We start from the raw sequence: 23,472 nt of genomic DNA on the forward strand, positions 1-23,472 counted from the left end.
CTTGCCTTTCCTCCCTTGGTCTCAGGTCTGAGGACCAGTTTAAGAAGAGTGCAATACAGGGCTTTCCACAGCTGGTATGTGTGGGGTCTTCTGGAAAGTGTGATCTTGGGCTCCCGGACCCCTCTGTTAATTTAACCCAAGGCCAGCCTCCTCCATGTCACTTCCAGTCCGGACTGTCCTGGGGATGGGGCGCCCAGGCTCCCTGCTGGACTGGACTTCTCCCTGCTACACAGGTTCTCAGGGCTAACCAGGCCTGCAGGCAGCACAGGAAAGTCTGCCGGGGAGTCTGTGTGAGGCCCCAGAGCAGAGGCAGCTCCAGGCCAGAGGGCCCAGGCGTTGGGTGGCGGACCCACCAGCAGGGGATGCTGTCCCTACAGAGCCCTTGGTGGGCTCTGTGCCAAAGCCCTGTTTTAGAGAGGGAGAGACTGGGGCTCAGATAGAGCAAGGGCCAGCCCAGGACTGACTGTCCCTTGGTGTTGGAGGCTGGGTGGGGCCAGCACGAGTGTGGGCCAGCCTTCCTAGGGAGAAGAGTCTCCTCCTTCCTGCAGATTCGGGGGTTGTCACTGCTGCATGGCTGGCTTTGTCTGTCTGACTCAGTGACCACTTGCTGTCACTGCCCAGGGCTCTCAGGGCTCCTGGGCCTCAGCTCCTACCATGCCTAGCCCACCAGCCACTCCAAGATATGTGTGCTGGGTGGTCCCATGTGTGTGTGGGGAGGGTCAGCCTGCCTTTGCTTCTAAGGAGCTCAGGGACTGGAGAGCTGTGACCAAGGAATGCCCAGTCCACTGAGTATGGCCTGGGCCACCCTCTGTCTGGGAGGTCAAGGGGAGCTTCCTGGAGGAGGGGGACACTTGAGCTGATGGCAGTGAGTGTCTGCAGAGGGAGTAGAAATCTTTCCTTCTCTGCCCACACTGCTTGCCCACCTCCTCCTGTGCTCAGGGAGGCCTTCCCTGACACATGCCCTGTGCCCTGTGCAGGTCACAGCACCTCACCCATTGTCACTGTGGGTCCGTGGGGCTTTCTCACAGCCTTGTGCTCTTCGAGGGCTGAAAATGAGTCTGCCTCACCTGTGGCGGGCAGTGGGGGATCAGTGCCTGCATGAGCCTCAGTCTCCTGTGGAAGGGGTGGGGTGGGGAGACCCTGATAATCCCGCCGTGATGTCTTGTGAACCGTCCCCCATTCGTCTGGTGCCCCTGCCCTGGGGGCTTTGATTGTTGGGGGCCCCTGGACTCTACCTCAAAGTTGACATGTCCATTGGGGAGGCGGTTGGCACAGCCCTCGTTCAGGAAGTAGATGTCTTTGATGAGCAGGCTGAAGAAGGGAATGACGATCTGGAAGAGAGAGGGTGCAGGTCAGCCCTCAGTCGTCAGGAAGCACAGGCCCCTTTACCCTAGCACCCGACTCTTTCTCCCCAGGCCCCATCAGACTCCAGTGCTGACTGAGCGCCTACTGTATACGGCACCCCCCCCCCCCCCCACCGCCTCCCCGTGTTGGGGCTGAATGAAAGATGCATGGTCCTCATGCCCTTTTAACATTTCTTCCACTCTCTGCTGGGAGAGGCTGGTGGCGGTTCCCCTCGACCCTCCACCATCCAGGGATCTGCAGACCACCTGGTTCAAGTGTGCCAGGAGGACTTCAGGTGCATGCAGAGCCCACCATGAGATATGTATGGAAAGTGAGTCACCTGTTGTAAAATTCTGCAGCCTACTTTTTAAAATATATATTTCATGATTTGTCATTTTATGCCTTTCTTGATGCCTGAAGGAACAGACTTTGGAGCCCGGCCTGAGTAGGGCGGGGGTCTCTGCGTATCACTGCCTGGATGTCTCATTTCTCCCTCCCTGCTCTGCACATGCCAACTCCTGGCCCCTAGGGAAGGGACACCCACTGCTGACAGCTCTGGCGACCTGAGGGGAGCTGGCTGGGTGCACGCTGCTGCGGTGGGTTGGACTATGTCCCCCCAAAAGATATATTTGAGTCCTAAACCCTGGTGCCTGTGAATGGGACCTAATTTGGAGATAGTCTTTGCAGATGGAATCGAGTTAAGAGGAGGTCATACCGGATAGAATGAGCTCTCCTCCAGTGACTGACGTCCTTGTGAAAAGAGGGAAATTTGGACACACACAGGAAGGAGAGCCATGTGAAGACAGAGGCAGAGATGGGAGTGATTTGGCCACTGGCCAAGGAACACCTAGGGCCATCAGAAGCTGGGAAAGGCAAAGAAGGATGCCCCCTTTGGAGGGAGCACAACCCAGACTACCTTGATTTTGGCATCTGGCCTCTAGAATGGGGAGACAATACATTTCTGTTGTTCTTTTCTTTTTATAATTTTTTAATGTTTATAAATTTATATATAACATTTATAAATGTTTATGTTTTTGAGAGAGACAGACCGTGAGTGGGGAAGGTACAGAGACAGATGGAGACAGAATCCGAAGCAGGCTCCAGGCTCTGAGCTGTCAGCACAGAGCCCAACGCGGGGCTGGAACTCATGAGCCGTGAGATCCTGACCTGAACTGAAGTTGGACACCCAACCAACTAAGCCATTCAGGTGCCCCTGTTCTTTTTTTCATTTTTAAGTAGGCTTCACACCCAGTGCGGAGCCCAACACAAGGGCTTGAACTCATGACCCCAAAATCAAGACCTGAGCTGAGATCAAGTCAGATGCTTAACCGACTGTGCCACCCAGGCGCCCCAACATTTCTGTTGTTCTAAGCCAGTTCCCAGGGAACTAACACACCTGCTGTGCCCTCAGGCTCCAGAGCTGGGCATGTGCTGCCAGTCCAGCCAGGAGCGGCCTTCAGCCCATCACCCTTGGGACTAGGCGCCAGGACCTGACATTTCTGGCTAACCCCTTATCTAAGTTGATAAAGGCTTTGAGATCAGGACCTGGGTACGACCACTCTGCACAGTACAGATGCATGGATGGCTCAGTGGGTCAAGGAAGATGGGAAACTGAGGCCCACACAGTGGCAGGGCCTGGCCCAAGGTCACCCAAGTGAGTGAATGCTGAGGTTAGGACCAGAGCCAGATTTAGCAGGGAGATGAATTGCCTGGTTTGTCCAGGGCTGAGGGGTTACATGAGATACAGTTTCAGTGCTAAAAGTGGAGCCATCCCAGGGAAACTGGGACAAACTGGTCACCTTAGATTTATGTCAACTCCTCAGACATTTGCTCAGGTCTTCACTGTGCTAGGTGCTGGGGCTTGGAGAAGAGTGAGGGTGTGTCAGACACATCCAGTGTAGTGGAGCCTTTTCCCTGAAGTCTTTGCTACCTATAGGCTGGGTTTAATTCCCATGTGGGCCCCTAAAGAGCCCTCCACTCATGCCCTTGTTACAGGGGCATTGGTGGCCGGCCTGAGTGCTCCGTTGTGCCAAGCTATACATGCATGGGGATCGAGTTTCATCTCAGCAAGTTCCGAGATGCAAGGTTCTATTACCCTAATTTATAGACAAGGAAGTCGAGACCCAGAGAGGTTAAGCAACTCATACAAGCTCACACAGCAGTAAGTAGCAGAGGAAGGACTAGCCCCTGTCCTGCCTGCTTTCTCACTGTGCCAGGAGGGAGAGCAGTCTCTGTGCATCTCCCTACGCCCACCACAGTGCTGAGCCCCAGGCCCAGGGTTGGGGCATGATGGCTGCGTTGGGTTGCAATGTGCCTGAAATGTTCCAGGACAGAGAGGGGATTAAGGGCAGTGGTCCTCGGGGACTCAGTGCAGGCTTCCTAGAGGGTGGACATTGGAACTGGTCCTCAAAGAGGCAGCATTTTCTGAGAACTTCTCACCATTTCTGCCTGCCCACATGGGCTCAGGCTACCATCCTATCAGGCTTTAGCATCCTGGCCGGTCTTCCTGCCCCCATGGGTTGACTGCAACCCACTGATGTTGTTTTCTGGAGCTAAGCGGTGGCAATAGGGGGTCAGCCAAAGAATCCTGTGTGGAGTGGGCCCCATCACAAAGATGGGGAGAAAGAGGGGCAGATAGGAACTAGCTATAGATAAGAAGAAAGCATAGAATGTCATGACCACTGAGACCTCCTGGCCTCAAAATTTCAGCTGTAGCAGTGAGGAACTGTGAGAGCATCAGCAAATATCCTTCTTTCCTTCCTTCCTTCCTTCCTTCCTTCCTTCCTTCCTTCCTTCCTTCTTTCTATCTGTCCCTCCATCCATCCAACCATTCATCCATCCATCTTCCAGTCTCCTATCCATTTATGAAGCACCTTCTGTGGGCCCAGCCGATGATCCATATCTCTTTGGACGTTAGAGGAGAATGCAGCAAAATGAAAGGCACAGCTCTGTAAATCACCCACCTCGAGCCCCCGTACCCCAGAGCTGGAAGGGGGCTCAGAGTGCAGGAACGGGACATCACAGTCCACCCCACAGCCACCTGGTGAGCACGGATGGAAGAAAAATAGTGCAGAGTGCCAGTGCCATAATTGACATCTTGGACCAAAGGTGGCAGCCAACTCTATCTGCCCCCACTCCACAGTCCCACTCCTGGGCCACAGGCGAGGACCTCTGTGACTGCCACACAGCACCTGAGTTCTGGGAATAAGATGAGGCCTGGTGGTGCGCTGGAGAGGCTGACTCCTGGTTTTGCCACCTACTTGCTGTGAGACTGGACAAGTGAGGTCTCCTCTCTGAGACTCAGTCTTCTAATCTGGGAAATGGCACTGCTAGAATCCACCTGGTAAGTAGTCATCAGAATTGAATGGAAGGGAGAGACAGAGTCAAGTAGCCCTCACGTGGTAGGGGTTCAGTGAAGCAAGGTCTCTGTCCCTGCCACTCTGGTTTTGCAGCTTCCTGGCTCCTGGGGGACAGGCTCACTTGCCTGGGATTTTGAGGTTCTGTCTCACTGAATGCTGCTCCCTGGCATCAGCCCTCCTCAGACCCAGAGCTGCTGAAGGGCTCACAGCCTGAATAGGAAAGGCCAGCTGGATAGGACATAGCCATCAGTGGGGCCAGGGTCTGTGAACACCCACCCCCACCCCTGGGTGGGGGGCTGGGAGGGCCGGCTGGGTGGCACAAATGTGCAGGTCTTGGCCTGCTCCCCAGACTTAAAACCCTGGTAGCCATCTCATCTAATTCCACAGGGACTTTGAATTTCAAGAACAGCAACTTCTTCTCAAACTGGAAACAGACCTCCACAAACATGGCAGAGACCTAATTCTGCCAATATTCCTGCCAGGAGATCAGGCAGAAAAGGTCTTGGTGTTTCTTCCCCATGGATATGATAACTCTAATCATCGGGCTGGTGACAGGTTTTAAGCCAGAGGTTCCCCGCAATCCCAGGGCCCAGTTTCTTATATTGGAGGCCACCAGGAGAATTTGGGAGACAAATACAATTGATCAGGGTCAGCAAGGCCCCCAAATGCAAATGTATAAGAACAGAGCCTGTGAAAAGGCAGTTCTAGTGAGCGAGAAGCTTGGTTCAGTCATTGCCAAAACCGTGAATGTGATCTGAAGCTCTATCAATGAAGGTATTGCGTTTAGAGTAAGGAGGTGTAAGACCCTATGTACTTGTAAACAATTTGATCTGAAACAGAAGGGACTCTGACAAGTCACACTGTTCAGGGACCAAAGAGATCCAAGTGGGGAGTGGACTGGAGACCGAGTATGGCGGGGCAGACCTGGGTTGTTGACTTAGGAGGGAGGGGACGGGGACCCGGGGGCGCCGAAGGACTGGTGGGTAGAAGAGGGAGCAGCCTCATTCTGCATGGTCCTCCAGAGAGGACAACCCCAGCCCCATAAGGGAACACTTCCTACCAGCTAGAGCTGCGTGAGCATGGGCTGATCTGTTCTGTAAGGTGGTGAGTTCCCCAAATTGGAGGCAAAGAAGGAACATGGCTGCCTATACAGATGCTGTAGAAGGGCAGGGGTTTGGACCCAGTGACGTTGGAGTCGGCATAGAGGCTCTCTGATACAACCCATCTAGGCCAAGGTAGGGAGTAGGAAGGAGTAGGGAGGAGCTCTAAAGGCCAGCCAAGCCTCTGACCTACCTTCTCCCGGCTGCTGTGGGCAGTCAGGGAGCGGTGGGCTGCCCCCCGCAGGGCTGTCCTGTAGTTGCAGAAATTCCCTGTCGGGTCCATCTGGTGCTGGAAGGAGACAGGGAAGCATGTGGGGGAGCTGCATCCCAGGGTCGGCCAGTTCCAGCTGGCAGCCTGGCAGCCTTGCTTACCTCAAGGATGAAAAACTTGGCTGTCTTCACTTTGGCCCAGGTCTTCTTCAGCCTGGAGACAGGGCTCATGTTCATGCCGGCTGGAAGAGGGAGGGTCGAGCTAGGGGAGCGTCTCTGGGCTGCACAGTCTGCTTAATTCCCTAGGGCGGGAGGCCTGGGGGGTGGCCCCAGTTGGCCGCCTGAACCAAGGTTGAGGCCTCTGCAGACGGCCCAATGGTGGTGTATGGGTGCTGGGGACACTGTGTCTGGGTGAACCGGCCCATGTGTGCAGGCCCGTGTCCCAGTCCCCGCCAAACTGGCCCCACACCATGACCAGGGTCTGCTTTGGGCCCCTGCTGTCCCTGGTTCTGGGGACACACTGTCCAGCCAAACACCCTGGCAAGGAAGGCCTCAAGGCGGGGGGGGGGGGGGGGCGGTCAAGTCTCCAGGACCTCTGGGGCAGGGGAGTATGGGCTCAGCAGCACCAACCTTGCTCAGAGGAGGGCCCTGGTTTCCCCCCACCCCACACCCCACCCCTGGCCTGTCTGCATGTGCCTCTGGGAGCGCTCCCACGGGGACCGGGCCGGCTGGCCTACTCACAGATAATGGCCATCAGAGAGTTGAAGTTGCCAATGTTGAAGCACTCACGGGCCACGTCAATGAAGAACTCCACCACCTGGGCCCTCTGCTTCTTCTTGGCCGGCTGGGGACAAGGCATCTGAGCCTTAGTGGTGACACGGCCCCACCCCGTCACTAGGCCAGTCCCTCATCAACATTCTCTCAACCCAGTTCACGGTGGAGACGCTTGATGCTGGGTAGTCTGCAGCCAGAGAGCTCAGGGTCTCTGCACGTCCTCGGCAGAGCCCACCACCATGAAGGGCTGCGGGGGAGGGGGTCTGACGGGACTCCATGGGGCATCCAGAGTGCTGAGGGGCTCTCCCTGCAAGACACTGCTCCTCCCTCCAGGCCCAGCTCCAGCATCCTCCCTGGCTCCCTCACCTGTCCCCCGTGCATTGAGCTTGCTCTCTCCACACTGGGGCTGCACGGACCCTGGCCCTGTCCCCAGAGTGGCCCCTCCACTGCTTCCTGTTGAATGACTGCATGACTTCACCTCCAGCTTGTGGCCAAGTGCTTGGGACCCTGACTTCTCTGATGGCTCCAAACAATGTCATCCCCTGGGCCGTCCTAGACTGAGGCACTGCCTGACTCCTGGGAGGGCTCAGTCCAGCTTTGCCTATGTAAAAACCGCCATCTGAGCTGCCAGGCCAGTGATGCAAATGCAGGAAGCAGATGGGCCCCGTGGAACCCTACCCTGTGTTCTTTCCATATGGATTTTGCCGGCTTGCTCTTACGTGCAGCAGTGGTCTTTACTGCCACAAGGAAGCATGAGACCTGCTGCCCAAACCCCGTTCAGAAAGCCTCCCACCTGAGGTCCTTCCTGTCCCTGTCGGGGTGTCTGTACAGTGGTGGAGATGGCTGAGCCTGGCGGGGATGGAGGCCAGGCATTTCAGCCCGCTGTGTGTGCCCAACAGGAAGCACTCCCAAGGCTGAGGCATCGCAGACCAGCTTCTCCTTCTGAGCAGGCCTGCCTCTGCCCCTTTCTCTGCCCCTTACCCCAGTTTCCATCTCAGCATTTGCTTCCAGAGAGCCCCACCTAGCACCTGTGTTGCCTTCAGTCTTTCCTTCCCTGACACAAGTGGCCCCAGGGCCTCACCTGATGGTGACAGGGGGCTTGAAGGAGGTTCCTCCACTCTAAGGAAGAGAAGAGGGTGGGCAGGGTCTGGCCCTGAGGGACCGTGACTTGGTGACAAGGGCACCTGGCTCAGTATTGATGTCTTCCTGCCTTCTGGGAGAAGCTGGAGACCTGGGCTTTGCATGTACAATCTCCCAGTTCTTAAAAGGTTGGGGCATTTCTACTCTAAATCCTGAGAGAGCCAAACACAGTGTGGCAGCAGGGCAGGCCACGACACCCAAGGCAGATAGGAAGAGATGGGGGTGGGACCACTTGGCAGATCTGACTCCTTCAGCAAGCCATCTCTGACACTCTCTGTCAGAGTCCAGTGGATCCGTGCCAGGCTCCATACAGAGAGAAATGTCACGGTAGGCAAGCTGGGTGGTGACACCTGGTGTCCCAGAGAGGTGCCCAGCTTGGTCCCGGGCTTGGACACGGACAAGCTCAAGAGGCCCTTCTGGTTCCCTCCCAGGTGGGCTCCCCCAACCCCCACCACCTTTGGCTAAGCCAGGTCATACCCCCCGGCTTTCTACGCACCATGCAGATCTCAGTCGCCACGAGGTAGCACAATCTGTTGAACCATTTCACATAAGCCTCCAGATTGTTGGTCTTGTCACTGAAACAAGGCTGGGAAAGACACAAGGATCATACTCAGTCTTTCTGTCAATAACTTTTGGAACATGGAGTCAGTTCATTGATCATTATTGTAGATAATCTGGAAACCGTTGAAACCTCAAAATCATCCACAAATACCAATGGTTTGAAGTGTATCCTTCCAGTCTTTTTTCTATATACTCGAAGATGTAAGTTAATATGATATATATATATATATATATATATATATATGTATGTATATGCATAGCTCCCCCACATCTGATTGTCATTTTTCATGGATTCTGTCTTTGTGAATCTGTCTGCTTCCTAAAAACGTATTTGTAGCCCCAAATCGCTACTCATGTCACTGTCACTTGCTGTCATTCATGGATATGTGCAGAGTGGCAAAAAATTTGACTTTGGCTCAGGTCACGATCTCACGGTTCATGGGTTCGAGCCCCACATTGGGCTTGGTGCTGACAGCTCAGAGCCTGGAGCCTGCTTCAGATTCTGTGTCTCCCTCTCTCTCTGCCCCTCCCCTGCTCATGCTCTCTGTCTCTCTGAAAAACAAATAAACATTAAAAAAAAAAAATTTGAGTCACTCAAAGTGCCTTTTTGTTCCCAGCAGAGGTTGAGCTGACACCCTGCCTTCTCGTTTCAGCTCCCCTACTGTGAAGAAACTGTCCTTTCTTTTTTGTGGTCTGTTCAGTGTGATGGTGAGTTCCCTGCTTAACGTGGCTCCAAGCACAGTGCTGCAGTTCCTGAGCACATGAAGGTTGTGATGTGCCCTAACGAGAAAATATGTGTTAGGTAAGCTGCACTCAGACATGAATCATGAGTTCAATGTTATTGGAAGAACAATATACGTTAAATAGGGTGTCTTTGAACAGAAACACGCACAATGCAAGGTTATGTATTGGCTGGTCGATGCAAATGTGGTGGGAGGCTTGCAAGGAACTTACCCCTGTATTTCCCTTGGGAGCAGTGGCATTTGCTAATTCTGTGTTCATGACAACTTCATGGATATAATCATGTTAAATTATGAGAGTCAACTGTATGTATCTATCTGCACATAACTGTGTACATGCTTCCATATTTTTCCACATGAACCTTTTCAGGTATCATAAAATATCCCTTGGAAATATAATTTTTCAATTGATGTGGAATATTCAGCTGTATAAATGTACTGAAGTTTAAAAGATTTAACTTAACTTAAATATTCATGTTGAAATTGCCAGGGTGACTTTCAGTAAGTAGAGGCGGAGATGGAATTGGGGATCTATTAATCCAAAAGAAGTAAAGAAAAGAGGAAAAAAGATAGGGAAGAGGTGGGAAGACAAGTCAAAGGTGCACAGAAAGTGGTAAAACCTGATCCATATATATCAGTAATTATAATTGCTGTTATTTTATTTTATATTATTTTATTTTACTTTATTTTATTTTATTTTTCAGAGTGTGTGTGTGTGTGTGTGTGTGTGTGTGTGTGCGTGCGTGAGCAGAGGAGAGGGGCAGAGGGGGAGAGAGAGAGAGAGAATTTTTTTCTTTTGGTTTATTTATTTTTGAGAGAGTGAGAGCATGAGCAGGGAAGGGGCAGAGAAAGACAGAGACACAGAATCCAAAGCAGGCTCTCCAGGCTCTGAGCTACCAGCACAGAGTCCCACACCGGGCTCTCATGAGCCATGAGATCATGACCTGAGCTGAAATCAGATGCTTTAACCAACAGAGCCATACAGGTGCCCAGAATCATTTTTTTTTAATGTTTGTTTGTTTTGAGAGGGGGAGGGGCACAGAGAGAGAAGGAGAGAGAACTCCAAGCAGGCTCCATGCTGTCAGTGCAGAGCCTGATATGGAGCTCAATCCCACCATGAACCATGAGATCACGACCTGAACTGAAATCAAGAGTTGGATCCTTAACAGACTGAGCCACCCAGATGCCCCGAGAGACAGAATTTTAAGCAGGCTCTGCACTCAGTGCAGACCCTGACTTGGGGCTTGATCCCATGACCAGAAGAAATCAAGAGTTGGATGCTCAACCAACTGAGCCAGTCAGTTGTCCCAATTGCTGTAATCTTAAAACCCCAGCTACTTGCTATTTTCAAGTGGGACACCCCAAATCCAAAGATATAGGTTAAAAAAATGGAAAAATATATATGAAAAATATCACATAGCTGTACTAATATTAGACAAAATAGATTTTAAGGCAGGAAAAAAAAGACTCTAGGGCAAAAAGCATCAGAGAAGATTAAAGGGTAACCACATAATGGTAAAAGTTTGATCAATTGAGGGTATGTCACAAGTCCATACTTGCTTGCACCTAACAACATAGCTTCAAAATATGAAGGCAAATGCAGTCAGAAAGTAAACCTCTTTATAGGGAGAAATCACATCTTCTTGCCACAGTGGAAGATTTTCACACATTGGCAGTAATCCATAGATTATGGAGACAAACAAGACAGTATAAATATAAATTTGAGCAACACAATTTACATAGTTGAAGTAATGGACAGATATGGAAGCCTGTCTACCCTCCACCCTATGAGAATGTGCATTCTTTTCAAATAGTCGGAAATCTAAAAACACATTTTAAAATAATCTATGGGTCAAAGATGAAATCGTCGTGGAAATTAAAGCAAGAACGAAAATGTTGAAAAACAAAATGTGGAGGATGCAAACAAAAAATATATTTAGAAAGAAATGGATAGTCTTTCATGCTTTTATTAGAACAGGTGCTCCTGGGTGGCTCAGCTGGTCAGGTGTCTGACTCTTGATTTTGGCTTGCGTTATGATCTCGTGTTGTGAGATTGAACCCTGCGTCAGGCTCCATGCTGAGTAGGAAGCCTGTTTAGGATTCTCTCTCCCTGCCCCTCCCCCACTCACGCTTGCACACGCTTGCTCTGTCTCTCAAAAAGAAAAAAAGAAGAAGAAACGATAACAACAGGCTGAATATCCAACAATAAAAAATAATTAGAAAAGGAAAAAGAAAGAAAGAATCCAAAGCTTTCTGGATTTTTGGATTTCTACTTTCTTTAAAGTAGATGGAGGGAAATAATAAAGATTAGAGAAAAAAATGAAATAGTAAAGAAAGATGCAACACATAGGATCAAGGAAGCTAGAAGCTCTTTATTTGAAAAGGCTAACAAAATTGATGAACACTTAGCAAGAGGGATGACGGAACAAGGACGGATGTAAATACAGAGAATATTAGAGGTGAGTATGACTTGTTTGTTTAAAACAAACAAGGAAAATCTTGAATCAGTACATGAAAGTCTTCCCTAAATGGAAATAGCAGGCCCACATGGTTTCGCTGGCAAATTCTAGCCCAATGATCCAGGAGGAGGAAATTCAGTCTTTTATACAGAAGAGAGAACAGGGAAAGAGAAAATAAAGACTAGAAAAGAAGAGGGACAGGCAGGAAAATAAGAAGACTGTCTCATGATTATAGCTGCAAAAATCCTAAACAAAACAAGAGCAAACGGAATCTTAGGATGTACAAAAAAGATAACGATCACGACCCGATTTCATATATCCCAGAAATGCAAGGGGGGGGGGGCTCCACATTGGAAAAAAAACGACTAATACAGTAAGTAGTTCCCCCCTTATCCCCCTTATCTATGGTTTGTTTTCTGTGGTTTCAATTACCCGCCATCGAGCAAGGTCTGGAAGCAAGATGATCCTCCTTCTGACATAAGGTCAGCAGTAGCCTAACACCATGTCATTGGGCCTACATCATTCACCTCCCTTCATCTCCTCATGTAGGCATTTTATCATCTCACATCATCACAAGAAGGGTGAGTGCAGTGTAATAAGATATTTTGAGAGAGAGAGGCCACATTCACACAACTTCTGTTATAGTATGTTATTATAATTGATCTATTTGATTATTAGTTGTTATCTCTTACTGTGCCTGATTTATAAACTTCATTATAAGTATGTATAGGAAAAAACATATAGAGCTCAGTACCATCCGTGGTTTCAGGCATCTGGGGTTTTGGAGTATATACCCTGTGGATAAAGAGGGAGCCTACTGTATAATCACTTAACAGTTTAAAAGAGAAGAGAACCTAAGGTCAATCGATCCAGAAAAAGTAGTTGAGAGGGGCACCTGGGTGGCTCAGACGGTTAAGTGTCTGACTCTTTAATTTGGGCTCAGGTCATGATCTCACGGTTTTGTGAGTTCAAGCCCCATGTCAGGCTCTGCACTGGCTCTGCAGAGCCTACTTGGGATTCTCTCTTTCCTCTCTGCCCCTCCCCAGCTCATGTTCTCTGTGTCTCTCTCAAAATAAATAAATAAACTTAAAAAACATTAAAAAAAAAAAAAAAAGAAAGAGTAGTCAATAAAATACAACAACCATTCATGATAAGAACTCTCTGCCAAGTAGGACCAGGATACTGCCTTAAGCTGATAAGGGACATCTAAAAAAATGATCTTATAGTAAACACCATACTCTATTGTGACCTGTTAAAAGCATTCTGTTTAAAATCAGGACAAAAGAAGGATGCCGGGTAGCAACACTTCTATTTAGCATTTTACCAGAGGTCCCAGTTAGCATAATAAGCAAGAAAGAGAAATTCTTATTAGTCAGAATTAGCAGGGCTATTCTGCAGTAACTAATAATCCCAACATTTCAGAGTTTTAAAAACTAGGATCCGTCTGTCATGTCGATTTCCTATCAGTGAGGATTCTTTGTATGGCTACCATAGAAATAAAAAGAGTAAGGATTGGAGTGGTGCCTGGGTGACTCAGTTGGTTAAGCGTCCAACTTCGGCTCGGGTCATGATCTCATGGTTCGTGAGTTCAAGCCCCCTGTAGGGCTCTGTGCTGACACTGCAGAGCCTGCTTGGGATTCTCTTTCTCCCTCTCCCTCTGCCCCTCCCCTGCTCATGCTCTCTGTCTCTCAAAAATAAATGATAAAAAAATATGCATAAAGTGCTCAGAGGAAAAAAGTCTAACAAAATCTGTTTAATATTTTTATGGAGAAAGTTATAAAGCATTAGAAAGGTATTACAGAGGGGTGCCTGAGGGGCTCAGTAGTTTATGCATCCGTCTTTGGCTCAGGTCATGATCTCATGGCTCATAGGTTTGAGTCCCACGTCGGGCTCTGTGCTGACAGCTCAGAGCCTGGAGCCTGCTTCAGATTCTGTGTCTCCCTTTCTCTGCCCCTTCCCCACTCATGCTCTGTCTCCCTCTCAAAAATAAATAAAAATTAAACAAAAAGAAAGGTATTACAGAGTAGATCTAAGTAAATGGAGGGACCTACCATTTGTATGGATTGGAGGACTTATTATCATGAAGATGATAATTCTTCCCAAACTGGTCCACATGTCATATATCTTAACAAAATCACAGTAGGATTTTTCATTGAATTTGACAAAGGATGTAAAAAGTCAAACAGAAAAACAGAAGGCAAGGGCACCTGGGTGGCTCCGTCGGTTAAGCACCCGACTCTTGATTTCAGCTCAGGTCATGATCTCTCAGTTTGAGTTCAAGCCCCCATGTCGGGCTCTGCTGACAGTGCAGAGTCTGCTTGGGATTCTCTCCCTCTCTCTCTGCCCCTCTCCCACTTGCATGTATGCACACACACACTCTCTCAAAATAAATAAATAAAACTTAAAAAAAGAAAAAAGAAAAACAAAGGGCCAAGAACAGCCAAGCCACCCCTAAAGAAGAACAGGAGAATTTACTTGACTAGACAGCGAGACTGATCATACAACTATAAAAATGAAGACTATGTAGGGGCGCCTGGGTGGCTCAGTCGGTTAAGCGTCCAACTTCAGCCCAGGTCATGATCTCGCGGTCTGTGGGTTCGAGCCCCGCGTCGGGCTCTGTGCTGACAGCTCAGAGCCTGCAGCCTGTTTCAGATTCTGTATCTCCCTCTTTCTCCGACCCTCCCCTGTTCATGCTCTCTCTCTGTCTCAAAAATAAATAAATGTTAAAAAAATTTTTTTTTAAATGAAGACTGTGTATATTGACACAGAGATAGAAAAATTGACCAGGGAAACAGAAGAGACAGTCCAGGAACGGATCTACACGTGTGTGGAAACCTGACACACGATAGTGACAGAACTGTCTGGGCATATTGGTGGGCAAGGCAATCCATAAATTATGGTGTAGGAACAATTCCTATTTGTGTGGAAAACCATGAACATGGATCCCCACCTCAATCCATAGCCACAGAGTGAATTTCAAATCCAAGACTTAAATGTGAGGGGCAAAAGTTTTAAAACTTCTAGAGGAAAACATTGGAGATTATCTTCATGACCTGGGTAGGGAGTAGGGAGGGATTTCTTTACTACCTCCCCAAAACCTAACTGACAAAAAATAATCACCTACTACATATTTAAAAAAAACAAAAACAAAACAACTTATTTAAAAAAAAAAAAAGCTCTTGATAATCCTTAAGAAAAAGCCAAATCACCAAAAGGAAACTGGCATTTCATAGAAAACAAGAATGTCCAAAACACATGAAAAGATGTTCCGCTTAATAGCTTGACATTTAAAAGTCTGACAATTTGAGGGGCGCCTGGGTGGCTCAGCCAGTTAAGCATCCGACTCTGGGTTTCGGCTCAGGTCATGATCTCACAACTTGTAGTTTCGAATCCCACATTGGGCTCTGCACTGACAGCAGGGAGCCTGCTTGGGGTTCTCTGTGTCCCTCTCTCTCTGCCCCTCCCCTGATTTCTCTTTCTGTCTCTCTCAAAAATAAATAAATAAGCATTAAAAAAAAAAAAAAAGGTGGGACAGTTTCACGTGTCAGTGAGGGTGTGAAGCAAGAATGCCTCCCTGCCGGTAGCGCGAAAGGGCATCGCCTGGTAAGGCTGGCCATGGGCCCAGCCTGTGACACAGTGTTTTCTGTCCTAGGTATATTGTGGAGCCTAGGGCACAACTATTTTCATATTCATACAATGTCATTGTCTTTTCATTGTGTTGACATTTGCACTGACGTGTAAAAGAAAAGCGTGTAAAATGGCTTCCCTCTTAGCCCGAAGCAAGGCAGAGTCACCAAGCCATAATCAGTGGTCATTGTGTTCCTCACTATCACACGTTCGAGGTCAAAGAAAAGAAGTGAGTGTGACTTCAGAATGTCCTTGAGGAGGCAAACATTTCAATTTTATTAAATCTCCATCCTTGTGTACACATCTTTTGGGTATTTTTTTAATTAAAAAATTTATTTTTATTTTTTAAATTATTTTTGAGAGAGAGAGAGAGAAAACATGAGTGGGGGAGGGGTGGAAAGAGAGGGAGACACAGGATCCAAAGCAGGTTCCAGGCTCCAAGCTGTCAGCACAGAGCCTAACACGGGGTTTGAACGCACACACTGTGAGATCATGACCTGAGCCGAAGTTGGATGCTTAATGACTGAGCCACCCAGGTGCCCCTCTTTTTGGTGTTCTAAGTGACTAAACACAAAACACTTCTGATGCATACAGAATTCAGGTCTTGAGGAAAAGCACTGGTGTGATTGGTTTGTGAGAAGAACTGGCCACTTTTCTCAGGAGACACCATTTTTACTCAAAAGAAGGACTGACCAACTATGGTTTTTCAGACTTCAGTATTTGGTTAATATTTTCTTGAAAATCAACAAGATGAGTCTGTCACTTCAAGGAAGCAATTGATAGTATTTGTTGCCAATGATAAAATTCAAGTTTTTAAGAGAAGGTTTGGAACTTGTAAAACATGTATCTGTCTCTGTGACCTTGACAGTTTTCCAATACTCAAGGGCTGTTTTGGAAGGATGAGATCAGTAGTGATATCAATGGATATGATTTTAAAATATTGTATGGGGGCACCTGGGTGGCGCAGTCGGTTAAGTGTCTGATTTCAGCTCAGGTCACGATCTTGCGGTCTGTGAATTCAAGCCCTGCGTCGGGCTCTGGGCTGATGGCTCAGAGCCTGGAGCCTGTTTCCGATTCTGTGTCTCCCTCTCTCTCTGCCCCTCCCCCGTTCATGCTCTGTCTCTCTCTGTCCCAAAAATAAATAAACATTGAAAAAAAAATTTAAAAAAATATTGTATGATGAGGGGTGTGTGGGTGGCTCTGTCCATTAAGTGTCTGACTTTGGCTCAGGTCATGATCTATGGTTCATGGGTTTGAGCCCCAGGTTGGGCTTCGAGCTGACAGCACAGCGCCGGTTGGGATTCTCTCTCTCTCCCTCTCTCTCTGCCCACCTCCCTCTCTCTAAATAAACTTTAAAGAAAAAAAAGGATTTATGGGGCGCCTGGGTGGCTCAGTCGGTTAAGTGTCTGACTTCAGCTCAGGTCACGATCTCGCGGTCCATGAGTTCGAGCCCTGCGTTGGGCTCTGGGCTGATGGCTCAGAGCCTGGAGCCTGCTTCCGATTCTGTGTCTCCCTCTCTCTCTCTGCCCCTTCCCCGTTCATGCTCTGTCTCTCTCTGTCTCAAAAATAAATAAACGTTAAAAAAAAATTAAAAAAAAAAAAGAAAAAAAGGATTTAAAAAATATTGTATGATGAAAGGTACCAACATTTGGAAGATCTGCTTGATTCAGTCAACTCCTATTTTCCAAATGACCAACATATATGATGTTATAAAATCATGCATGAGCAAAAGATACATTCCGGATGTAAGACGAATCAATAGATTTCAATATAATAGAGTGCAGAAAGTCCACGGATATATTTTCAGATTTCAAATTGCAATTAATCTTAAAAAACTACCACCTGCTGAGTTTTTAGCATAGTATCAAAGAAAAATATTCACAGTTATCTGAAAAGGCTTAAAATACCATTCCCTTTTCCAACTACATATTTGTGGGAGGTTGGATTTTCAACCAAAATAATGTGGAGCGAATGTGTTAAGAGATTGAATGCAGAAGCAGATAAGAAAATACAGCTGTCTTTTAGTTATGTTGGTCATTATTGAGATTTGTAAAAATACTATAAAACGACGTCACTCTTCTCAATTTTTTTTTACTTTGGAAAATCTAGTTAAAATATATTACTTATGTGAACCTATACTAGGTTGTTATTGCTAATTTGAATAAATAAATATATCTAAAAGTTACCTTTTTTTTTTTTAAGGTTTATTTATTTTGAGAGAGAGAGTGAGCATGAGCAGGGGAGGGGCAGAGAGAGAGGGAGAGAAAGAATCTCAAGCAGGCTCCACGTTGTCAGCACAGAGCCCGATTAGGGGCTCTATCTCAGAAACCACGAAATCATGACCTGAGCTGAAATCAAGAACCATCCGCTTACCCGACTGAACCATCCAGGTGCTCCTAAAATTTACTGGTTTTAATGGCTAATATGATGAATATCGGTAGATATAATCTCCATAATCAAAAGTTCTTTGGGGTCCTTCATACTTTTTAAGAGTATAAAAAAGGCCGTAAGACCAAGTCACTTGAGAATTGATGCCCTAGAAAAATATGCCCTGATGTACATGAAAATTTGTAAGTGTTCATAGCAGCAGGATCTATACTAGCAGGAGGCTGGAAAGACCACACACGTTCCTCTACCATAGAGTGGGTAAAGAGAGGTCACTGCAATCTTGATGTGGTTCACAATAAAAAGGTGATACTTGGATATGGCCAAAAACCCAAACCCAAACCCAAATGTAAAAAAACAATCTGCTACGAGTGGCAAAGTCTCCTTCCTACTCCGCCTGCCCGACCCCCGACACCCCTCTGGTTTTCCTAGAGATCGTCTACATGCATGTACTGTGCAAGCAGACATGTATCATGAACCCTCCTTTTTGTTGCCACACGAATGGTCACATCCTCTTTGTCACTGCTCTTCGCTCTTGCTTTTTGTCTCTACAACGGATCTGGGGGATTATTCTATTCTTCCAGTTGTTCTTATTCTTTGTAAGGGTAGCACAGCATTCCATGTGTGGAGGCACCGTGATGTAATCCAGCCCCCATAAGGTAGTTCGCTTCCGGCCTTTGACCATAATAGCCACAGTGTATCCCAAATATCTTAACGCATACATCTTTGTGTACATGGGTGTGTACATCTGTAGGATAAGTTATGAGGCATGGGAAGTTGAGGTCAAGGGTGTACATGATAAGTGTTGGTGTGATTGCCAAGTGGTTCCCCAAAGCGATCATGCCAATTTCATCCCCTACCAGACGTATGTGAGGGTGTCCCTTTCCCTACACACCCACAACGTTTAATCTTTGCTTATCTGAGAGGTGAAAAGGCATTCATATTTAGTTGCTCTTCTTTTATTAGGTCAGAGAGCAGAAGACAACAGTGTTTCCAGTTCTGATTAGAATTGAACCCGGTTGATAAGCACCAAGCACCCTGCTGGTTGGGCTCTGAGGGAGGAGGGGAAAACCCGAGATCCGGTGTGCAGATGCTGTCTGTAGCGCATGGCCCAGGGGCCACTGCACCACTTAGAGGGGAGAGCACACGTTTACCTTTCTTGGGCAGTGGGCAGTAGCACGCACTACCCCGGGTGGCCACTGGAGGGCACCAGTGCCCACAGAAACGCGCAGGGAGAGCATGGGGGTCTTGGAGAGCATCTGGTGCGCCCTCCACTTTCCTTCTCACCCAGGGCCTTGGCTCTGCCCCTCCCCTCCACCCTCCCTGGGTAGGTGACCAGCTGGCTTCCCCAGGACTCCGGGACTGTCGGGGTTCGAGGCCCTTGGGCTGGGTGGCAAGCTGGAGGGACACAGGTGGAGTGGACACAGCCCCTCCAAGCCCATCTGCTCTACTCTGGGCCCCTCCGAAGCTCCTGCTGACACTTGTGACATTCCCCAGAGGGACCAGTGGGTGGGGGGGATGCTGCTGGGACAGCCGTCCAAGGGCCTTCTACCTTTGTGCTGGCCAAAGGATCCTTGTTCACAAAAGCCTGGACAAACTCCTCAGGCCCGATGTGTCGTAGGCGTTCCTGCACCAGAAGGGAGAGGAGAAGTCGGGAAAGGGGGGAAGGTATGGAGAGGGTGCCCACTGGGGCCCTGGCATGGTGCTCCTGTGGGCTCCCTCCCTCTCAGCCCACCCAAAAGGGTCTCTGGACACCTGTCCTTCTCACTAGGGCTCCACAACCCCTATACTGATTTGTCACGGAGCTCAAAACCAACCTGAAGGAGGAGCCCTGCCTTTCCCATGCCCAGGGGCTGCCATGGTTCATGGGGGGCAGGAAGTAATGTCCCCATGGGGGGTGTGATACCCAGGAAACTAGGCTCAAAACTGGGTAATTGAAATGACCAGCTCCCTCCAGGGGTGGCCTGGTAGCTAAGAGCATGGGGTCTGGGTCAGAATTAAATCCCGGCTCTGTCCCTTCTACTGTGTGACTTCTGGCAAGTCACTTAACATCTCTGGACCTTGGTTTCCTCATTTGTGCAAAGAGGAGAATAACAGTGCCTACCGGGCAGGGTGGTGGGAAGACAAAATACAACAGCGCACCTCACATGTTGAGTCTAATGCCAGAAAGCAGTAAGGGGGCCATAAATGGTGGAGGTTTAAAAGAGAAGAAACCTATCCCCCCACTTCCCCCTCTCTCTCTGGGGCAGGCCCCTTACCCTCTGCATCTATAGGGACTCCACCATGCTGGAGGCTAGGCTGGGGTATCCCCTTCACAAGCAGGAAGGCCTATATGGATTCCTCTGGGAAGCAAGGGTGGGTGCAGTGTGTCTGTGAGTCCTGGCTGGGGAAACTTAGGTCCTGGTAGGGAAGGCACTAGTTGGTGGAAGATCACACAGCAGGTGGTAGCAGAGCCAGTATTTGAACCCGGGTCCTCTGCCCCAGGCCCAGACTCTCAGGCAGGCCGAGCGTATCCAGCCCTCCTGCTGGAGTGGCGAGACTGTTCCAGAGCTAGGGAATCCTGGAGACGCTGGCCGGCCCTGCTGTGACAGGCTCCAAGCCCTGGGTTATGCTGACACAATGCGTGGCGGTGGAGGGGGGGAGGGTGGGGAAGGGGGTTGGGATCAGGGACAGCCGGTTCTCAGCTGTTCCCGGCTCTGGGTCCGGGTAGAGGATGGCACAGGCCTGCTCACCAGCTCCACGTGGGTCAGCTGCTGGGCCAGAGTGTAGGGGTCACTGCAGACGCCGAGGAGCTCCCTGTGGATGGAGGCCGGTGGCTTGGTCCTGTAGGAGATGGGCTTGTCGGCCCCCAGCAGGCCTTCTGGGCCCTGGCCCTGAGCTGCCAGCTTCTGGTGCAGAGCCTGCAGGAGTTGATGCATTGTAGTCCGGTACGCCTGGAGAGGAGGCGGAAAGAGAGGGGCTCGTGCCCGAACACGCATCTCCCCATGTCCAGCGTCTGGGGCTCCAGGCTGGCAGAGACAAGCTGTTGCTTGATGTGCCCGCGCCCGTCCCCTCCTGTGGAAGCTGGAAGATCACACATCGGGGAGGGTGACCGTGGTCCAGGGCCGCCCCGCCTCTTTGGGCTGGGGTGTGCACTGCCAGGGGGACAGAGGCAGGGAGAGAGGAGGGAGATGCCGCAGGTGCTGGCCTTTTGCTGGGCTTTAATGGGGGCCCCTCCACTGGGGGCCCTCCTCTGTCCTGACCCAGAGTGGCCTTCCTGACTAGCCATGCTGTCCTATCTCTGCCCCGACAGTACTTCTCCAGGTCGCTGCGTGTGACTTCTCTATGGGGCCACTGCGGGAGGTGATCGGGGTTGTTTACTGCCCCAGCAGAATGACAGCTCGGCAGGCTCAGGGAAACCTGTGTTGCCACCTCTGTGTTGTCAGGGCTAGGCCTGGCTCTGGGCACACGGTGGGCCTTTAATAACTACTGACTGTACTGACAAAAGTGTCTCACCATTCAGCTCAGACAGATGCCTTCTTGCTTTGGGTTGCCCTGGATTGGGGAAGAAAGGCCAGGGCCCCACCCTGGAGGGGCACCCATCCTCCCCTCCCACATCCACAGGGAGATTGATTATTGCCCCCCCCCATCAGAGACCCCTATTTCCAAGGAAGGCACCATCAGACTGGCTGTGTTTACTAAGCCTGACATCCACTGTTCCCAAGGGTTTTCTCAGTAATCCACAGAAGGAGCCCTTGAACTTGTCAGCAAATGGCCCCCCAGAGGTTGATTCAACCCCCACAGGCCGAGGAGCCTGGGTGGGAGTGTCTGAGGCCTGGCCTCCTGGCCATGATGAGCCATCAGGCAGGGTGCCCAGAGGGCCTAGAGGGCTGGGAGAATAATGGGTGGTCAGTCATCAGTACTTCAGGTAATTTCATAATTTTTTTGATGTTTATTTTTGAGAGAGAAAGAGAGAGAGAGCGAGAGAGAGTGAGCACGGGCAGGGGAGGAGCAGAGAGAGAGGGAGACATAGAATCTGAAGCAGGCTGTCTGCACTGATGGCAGAGAGTCTGATGTGGGGCTCTAACTCATGAACCGTGAGATCATGACCTGAGCCAAATTTGGACCCTTAACTGACTGAGCCACCCAGGTGCCCCTAGCGCTGCCAGGTTATTTCAGACAGAAGAAGTGTGCTTTCTTCATGCTGCTTTGACTCACACAAATCCAGCAGCATTTTGCAGGTGGGGCGTCTGGCAAGCTGGGCTGAGTGTGCACGGAGAGGCCTCAACACTGAATCTGACAGGGCTCCAGGTGGGGCGGTTGAGGCCCAGCATTGTTGTGGTGCCCAGAGCTCTGGGAGACCAAGATGGCATCTTCTTGGTGCTCATGGAAGTGCTTCTCTGTCAAGCGGTCATGGGCAGAGCCCTCAGGACATGGGAACCAGGATGGGAGGCTGTCAACCCTAACTGAACCCGAACGCTAAGCCTTGCTTCCAGAGCCATGGTGGGCAGACCCACTGGTTAGCTGGATAGTATGTGGATAAACTGAGGTTGCCTGCAGACTAGCTGTGTCAGGTCCAAAAGTGTGGTTAGCACGCTGCCTATCAGATCTTTATTTGTGTGCTGGGAAAATGGAGAGTCCATCCTGTGAGCCCCGATTCCTGCACTGGCCCCCTATCTCTGTCCTCACTCAGACTCAGATTTAAGCGGTCACACTGTCATCATGTTCCCTCCTTCCCCACTCACCCCTCCACCACCCCACCCCACTAGTCGCCCACTCCTGTCAGCCTTTGGACTGGCCCTTACTGCCTCCCTGGACCTCCTGTCAGGAGAGCCCAGGGCCCTTTCTCAGGCGGCATCTGCCTTGGCCTCATCGCCTCAGCCTCCAGTTCCTCCTGCCTCAGTCTGTCAGCAGGCTTGTCTGCATCATCCTTCGGGGTATGTGGGGGAAGTGGTCCTCCCTATCTCCATCTGGTCCTCCCCTTCCCCTCAGTCATATGCTGTCTAGAGTGTCACTTAGTGTTTGTGTGTGGACAACATCCAACTTCTCTGATCTCCAGATCAGATCACGGCTCAGGGGTCACCTTGACCCAATGCATGTAAGTGGAAGTCACCCTCACCTTGTCCAGAGCTGCCCCCTCTGTCTGCAACCCTGTCTCAGTGACTGGAGCACTGTCATTAGGCACGCAGGCCTGGAGCCATCCTCAAGCCACCCTCTCCCTCACATCCCTCCTGGTTATCACCAACCCTCTTGATTTTGCTTTCTGACATTTCCATGCTCTGTCTCTGTGGTCCTAAGAGACCTCAGAGGGCCCCCCGCATCCATGCTGGCCTCTCTAGACTCCACTCTGCAGCCAGAGCCGTCTGTCGAAAATGCACATCTGACCCCTGCCTCTCCTTTCTTTAAAATACCTCCAGGCCTTTGCAAAGACAGAAGCCCCGCAGGACTGGGGGGTCCTGAAATCAGGCTCTGACCACGCTCGGTGGCCTCCACACGGCCCCTGCCTGCCTTCTCAGTGCTCCAGACACATGCAGCTCCTTCGTCCCTTGACCCCTTCCCTGCCCCCGGCAGGGCCTGTGCAGCCTTCTCTCTCGGCATGCTCTTATCCTTGGGACCTCAGAGCACCAGGCTTCTTTCAAACCCTCGGCCAAGCCTCGATCAGGGGATTGAGTATCTCCTCTCTCTGGACTATCGGCTCCATGAAGATAATACTGTGTCACTCTTTGCTCATCCCCAGCGTGAAGGACACGGGGACTCACACACGTGCTGATTGGATTAATGTGGCCTTCACCTG

At 49.9% G+C, this 23,472-nt stretch overlaps 1 protein-coding gene across 1 annotated transcript in view; it reads right to left on the reverse strand.

The window, feature by feature from the left end:
* Positions 1-23,472, reverse strand: part of RASGEF1C (RasGEF domain family member 1C) — an 88,344-nt gene that overhangs the window by 8,807 nt on the left and 56,065 nt on the right. Inside the window, exons 5-11 of the mRNA XM_086706496.1 lie at positions 20,432-20,632; positions 19,252-19,326; positions 8,424-8,513; positions 6,755-6,857; positions 6,176-6,255; positions 5,997-6,092; positions 1,236-1,331 (exon numbers count right to left, since the gene is read on the reverse strand). Coding sequence (XP_086562622.1) covers positions 1,236-1,331; positions 5,997-6,092; positions 6,176-6,255; positions 6,755-6,857; positions 8,424-8,513; positions 19,252-19,326; positions 20,432-20,632 — 741 coding nt within the window. The remainder of the gene's footprint in view (positions 1-1,235; positions 1,332-5,996; positions 6,093-6,175; positions 6,256-6,754; positions 6,858-8,423; positions 8,514-19,251; positions 19,327-20,431; positions 20,633-23,472) is intronic.

Source organism: Puma concolor, chromosome A1 (assembly GCF_028749965.1).
Source record: "Puma concolor isolate L17-30 chromosome A1, mPumCon1.1.hap2, whole genome shotgun sequence".
Classification (NCBI taxonomy): Eukaryota; Metazoa; Chordata; class Mammalia; order Carnivora; family Felidae; genus Puma; species Puma concolor.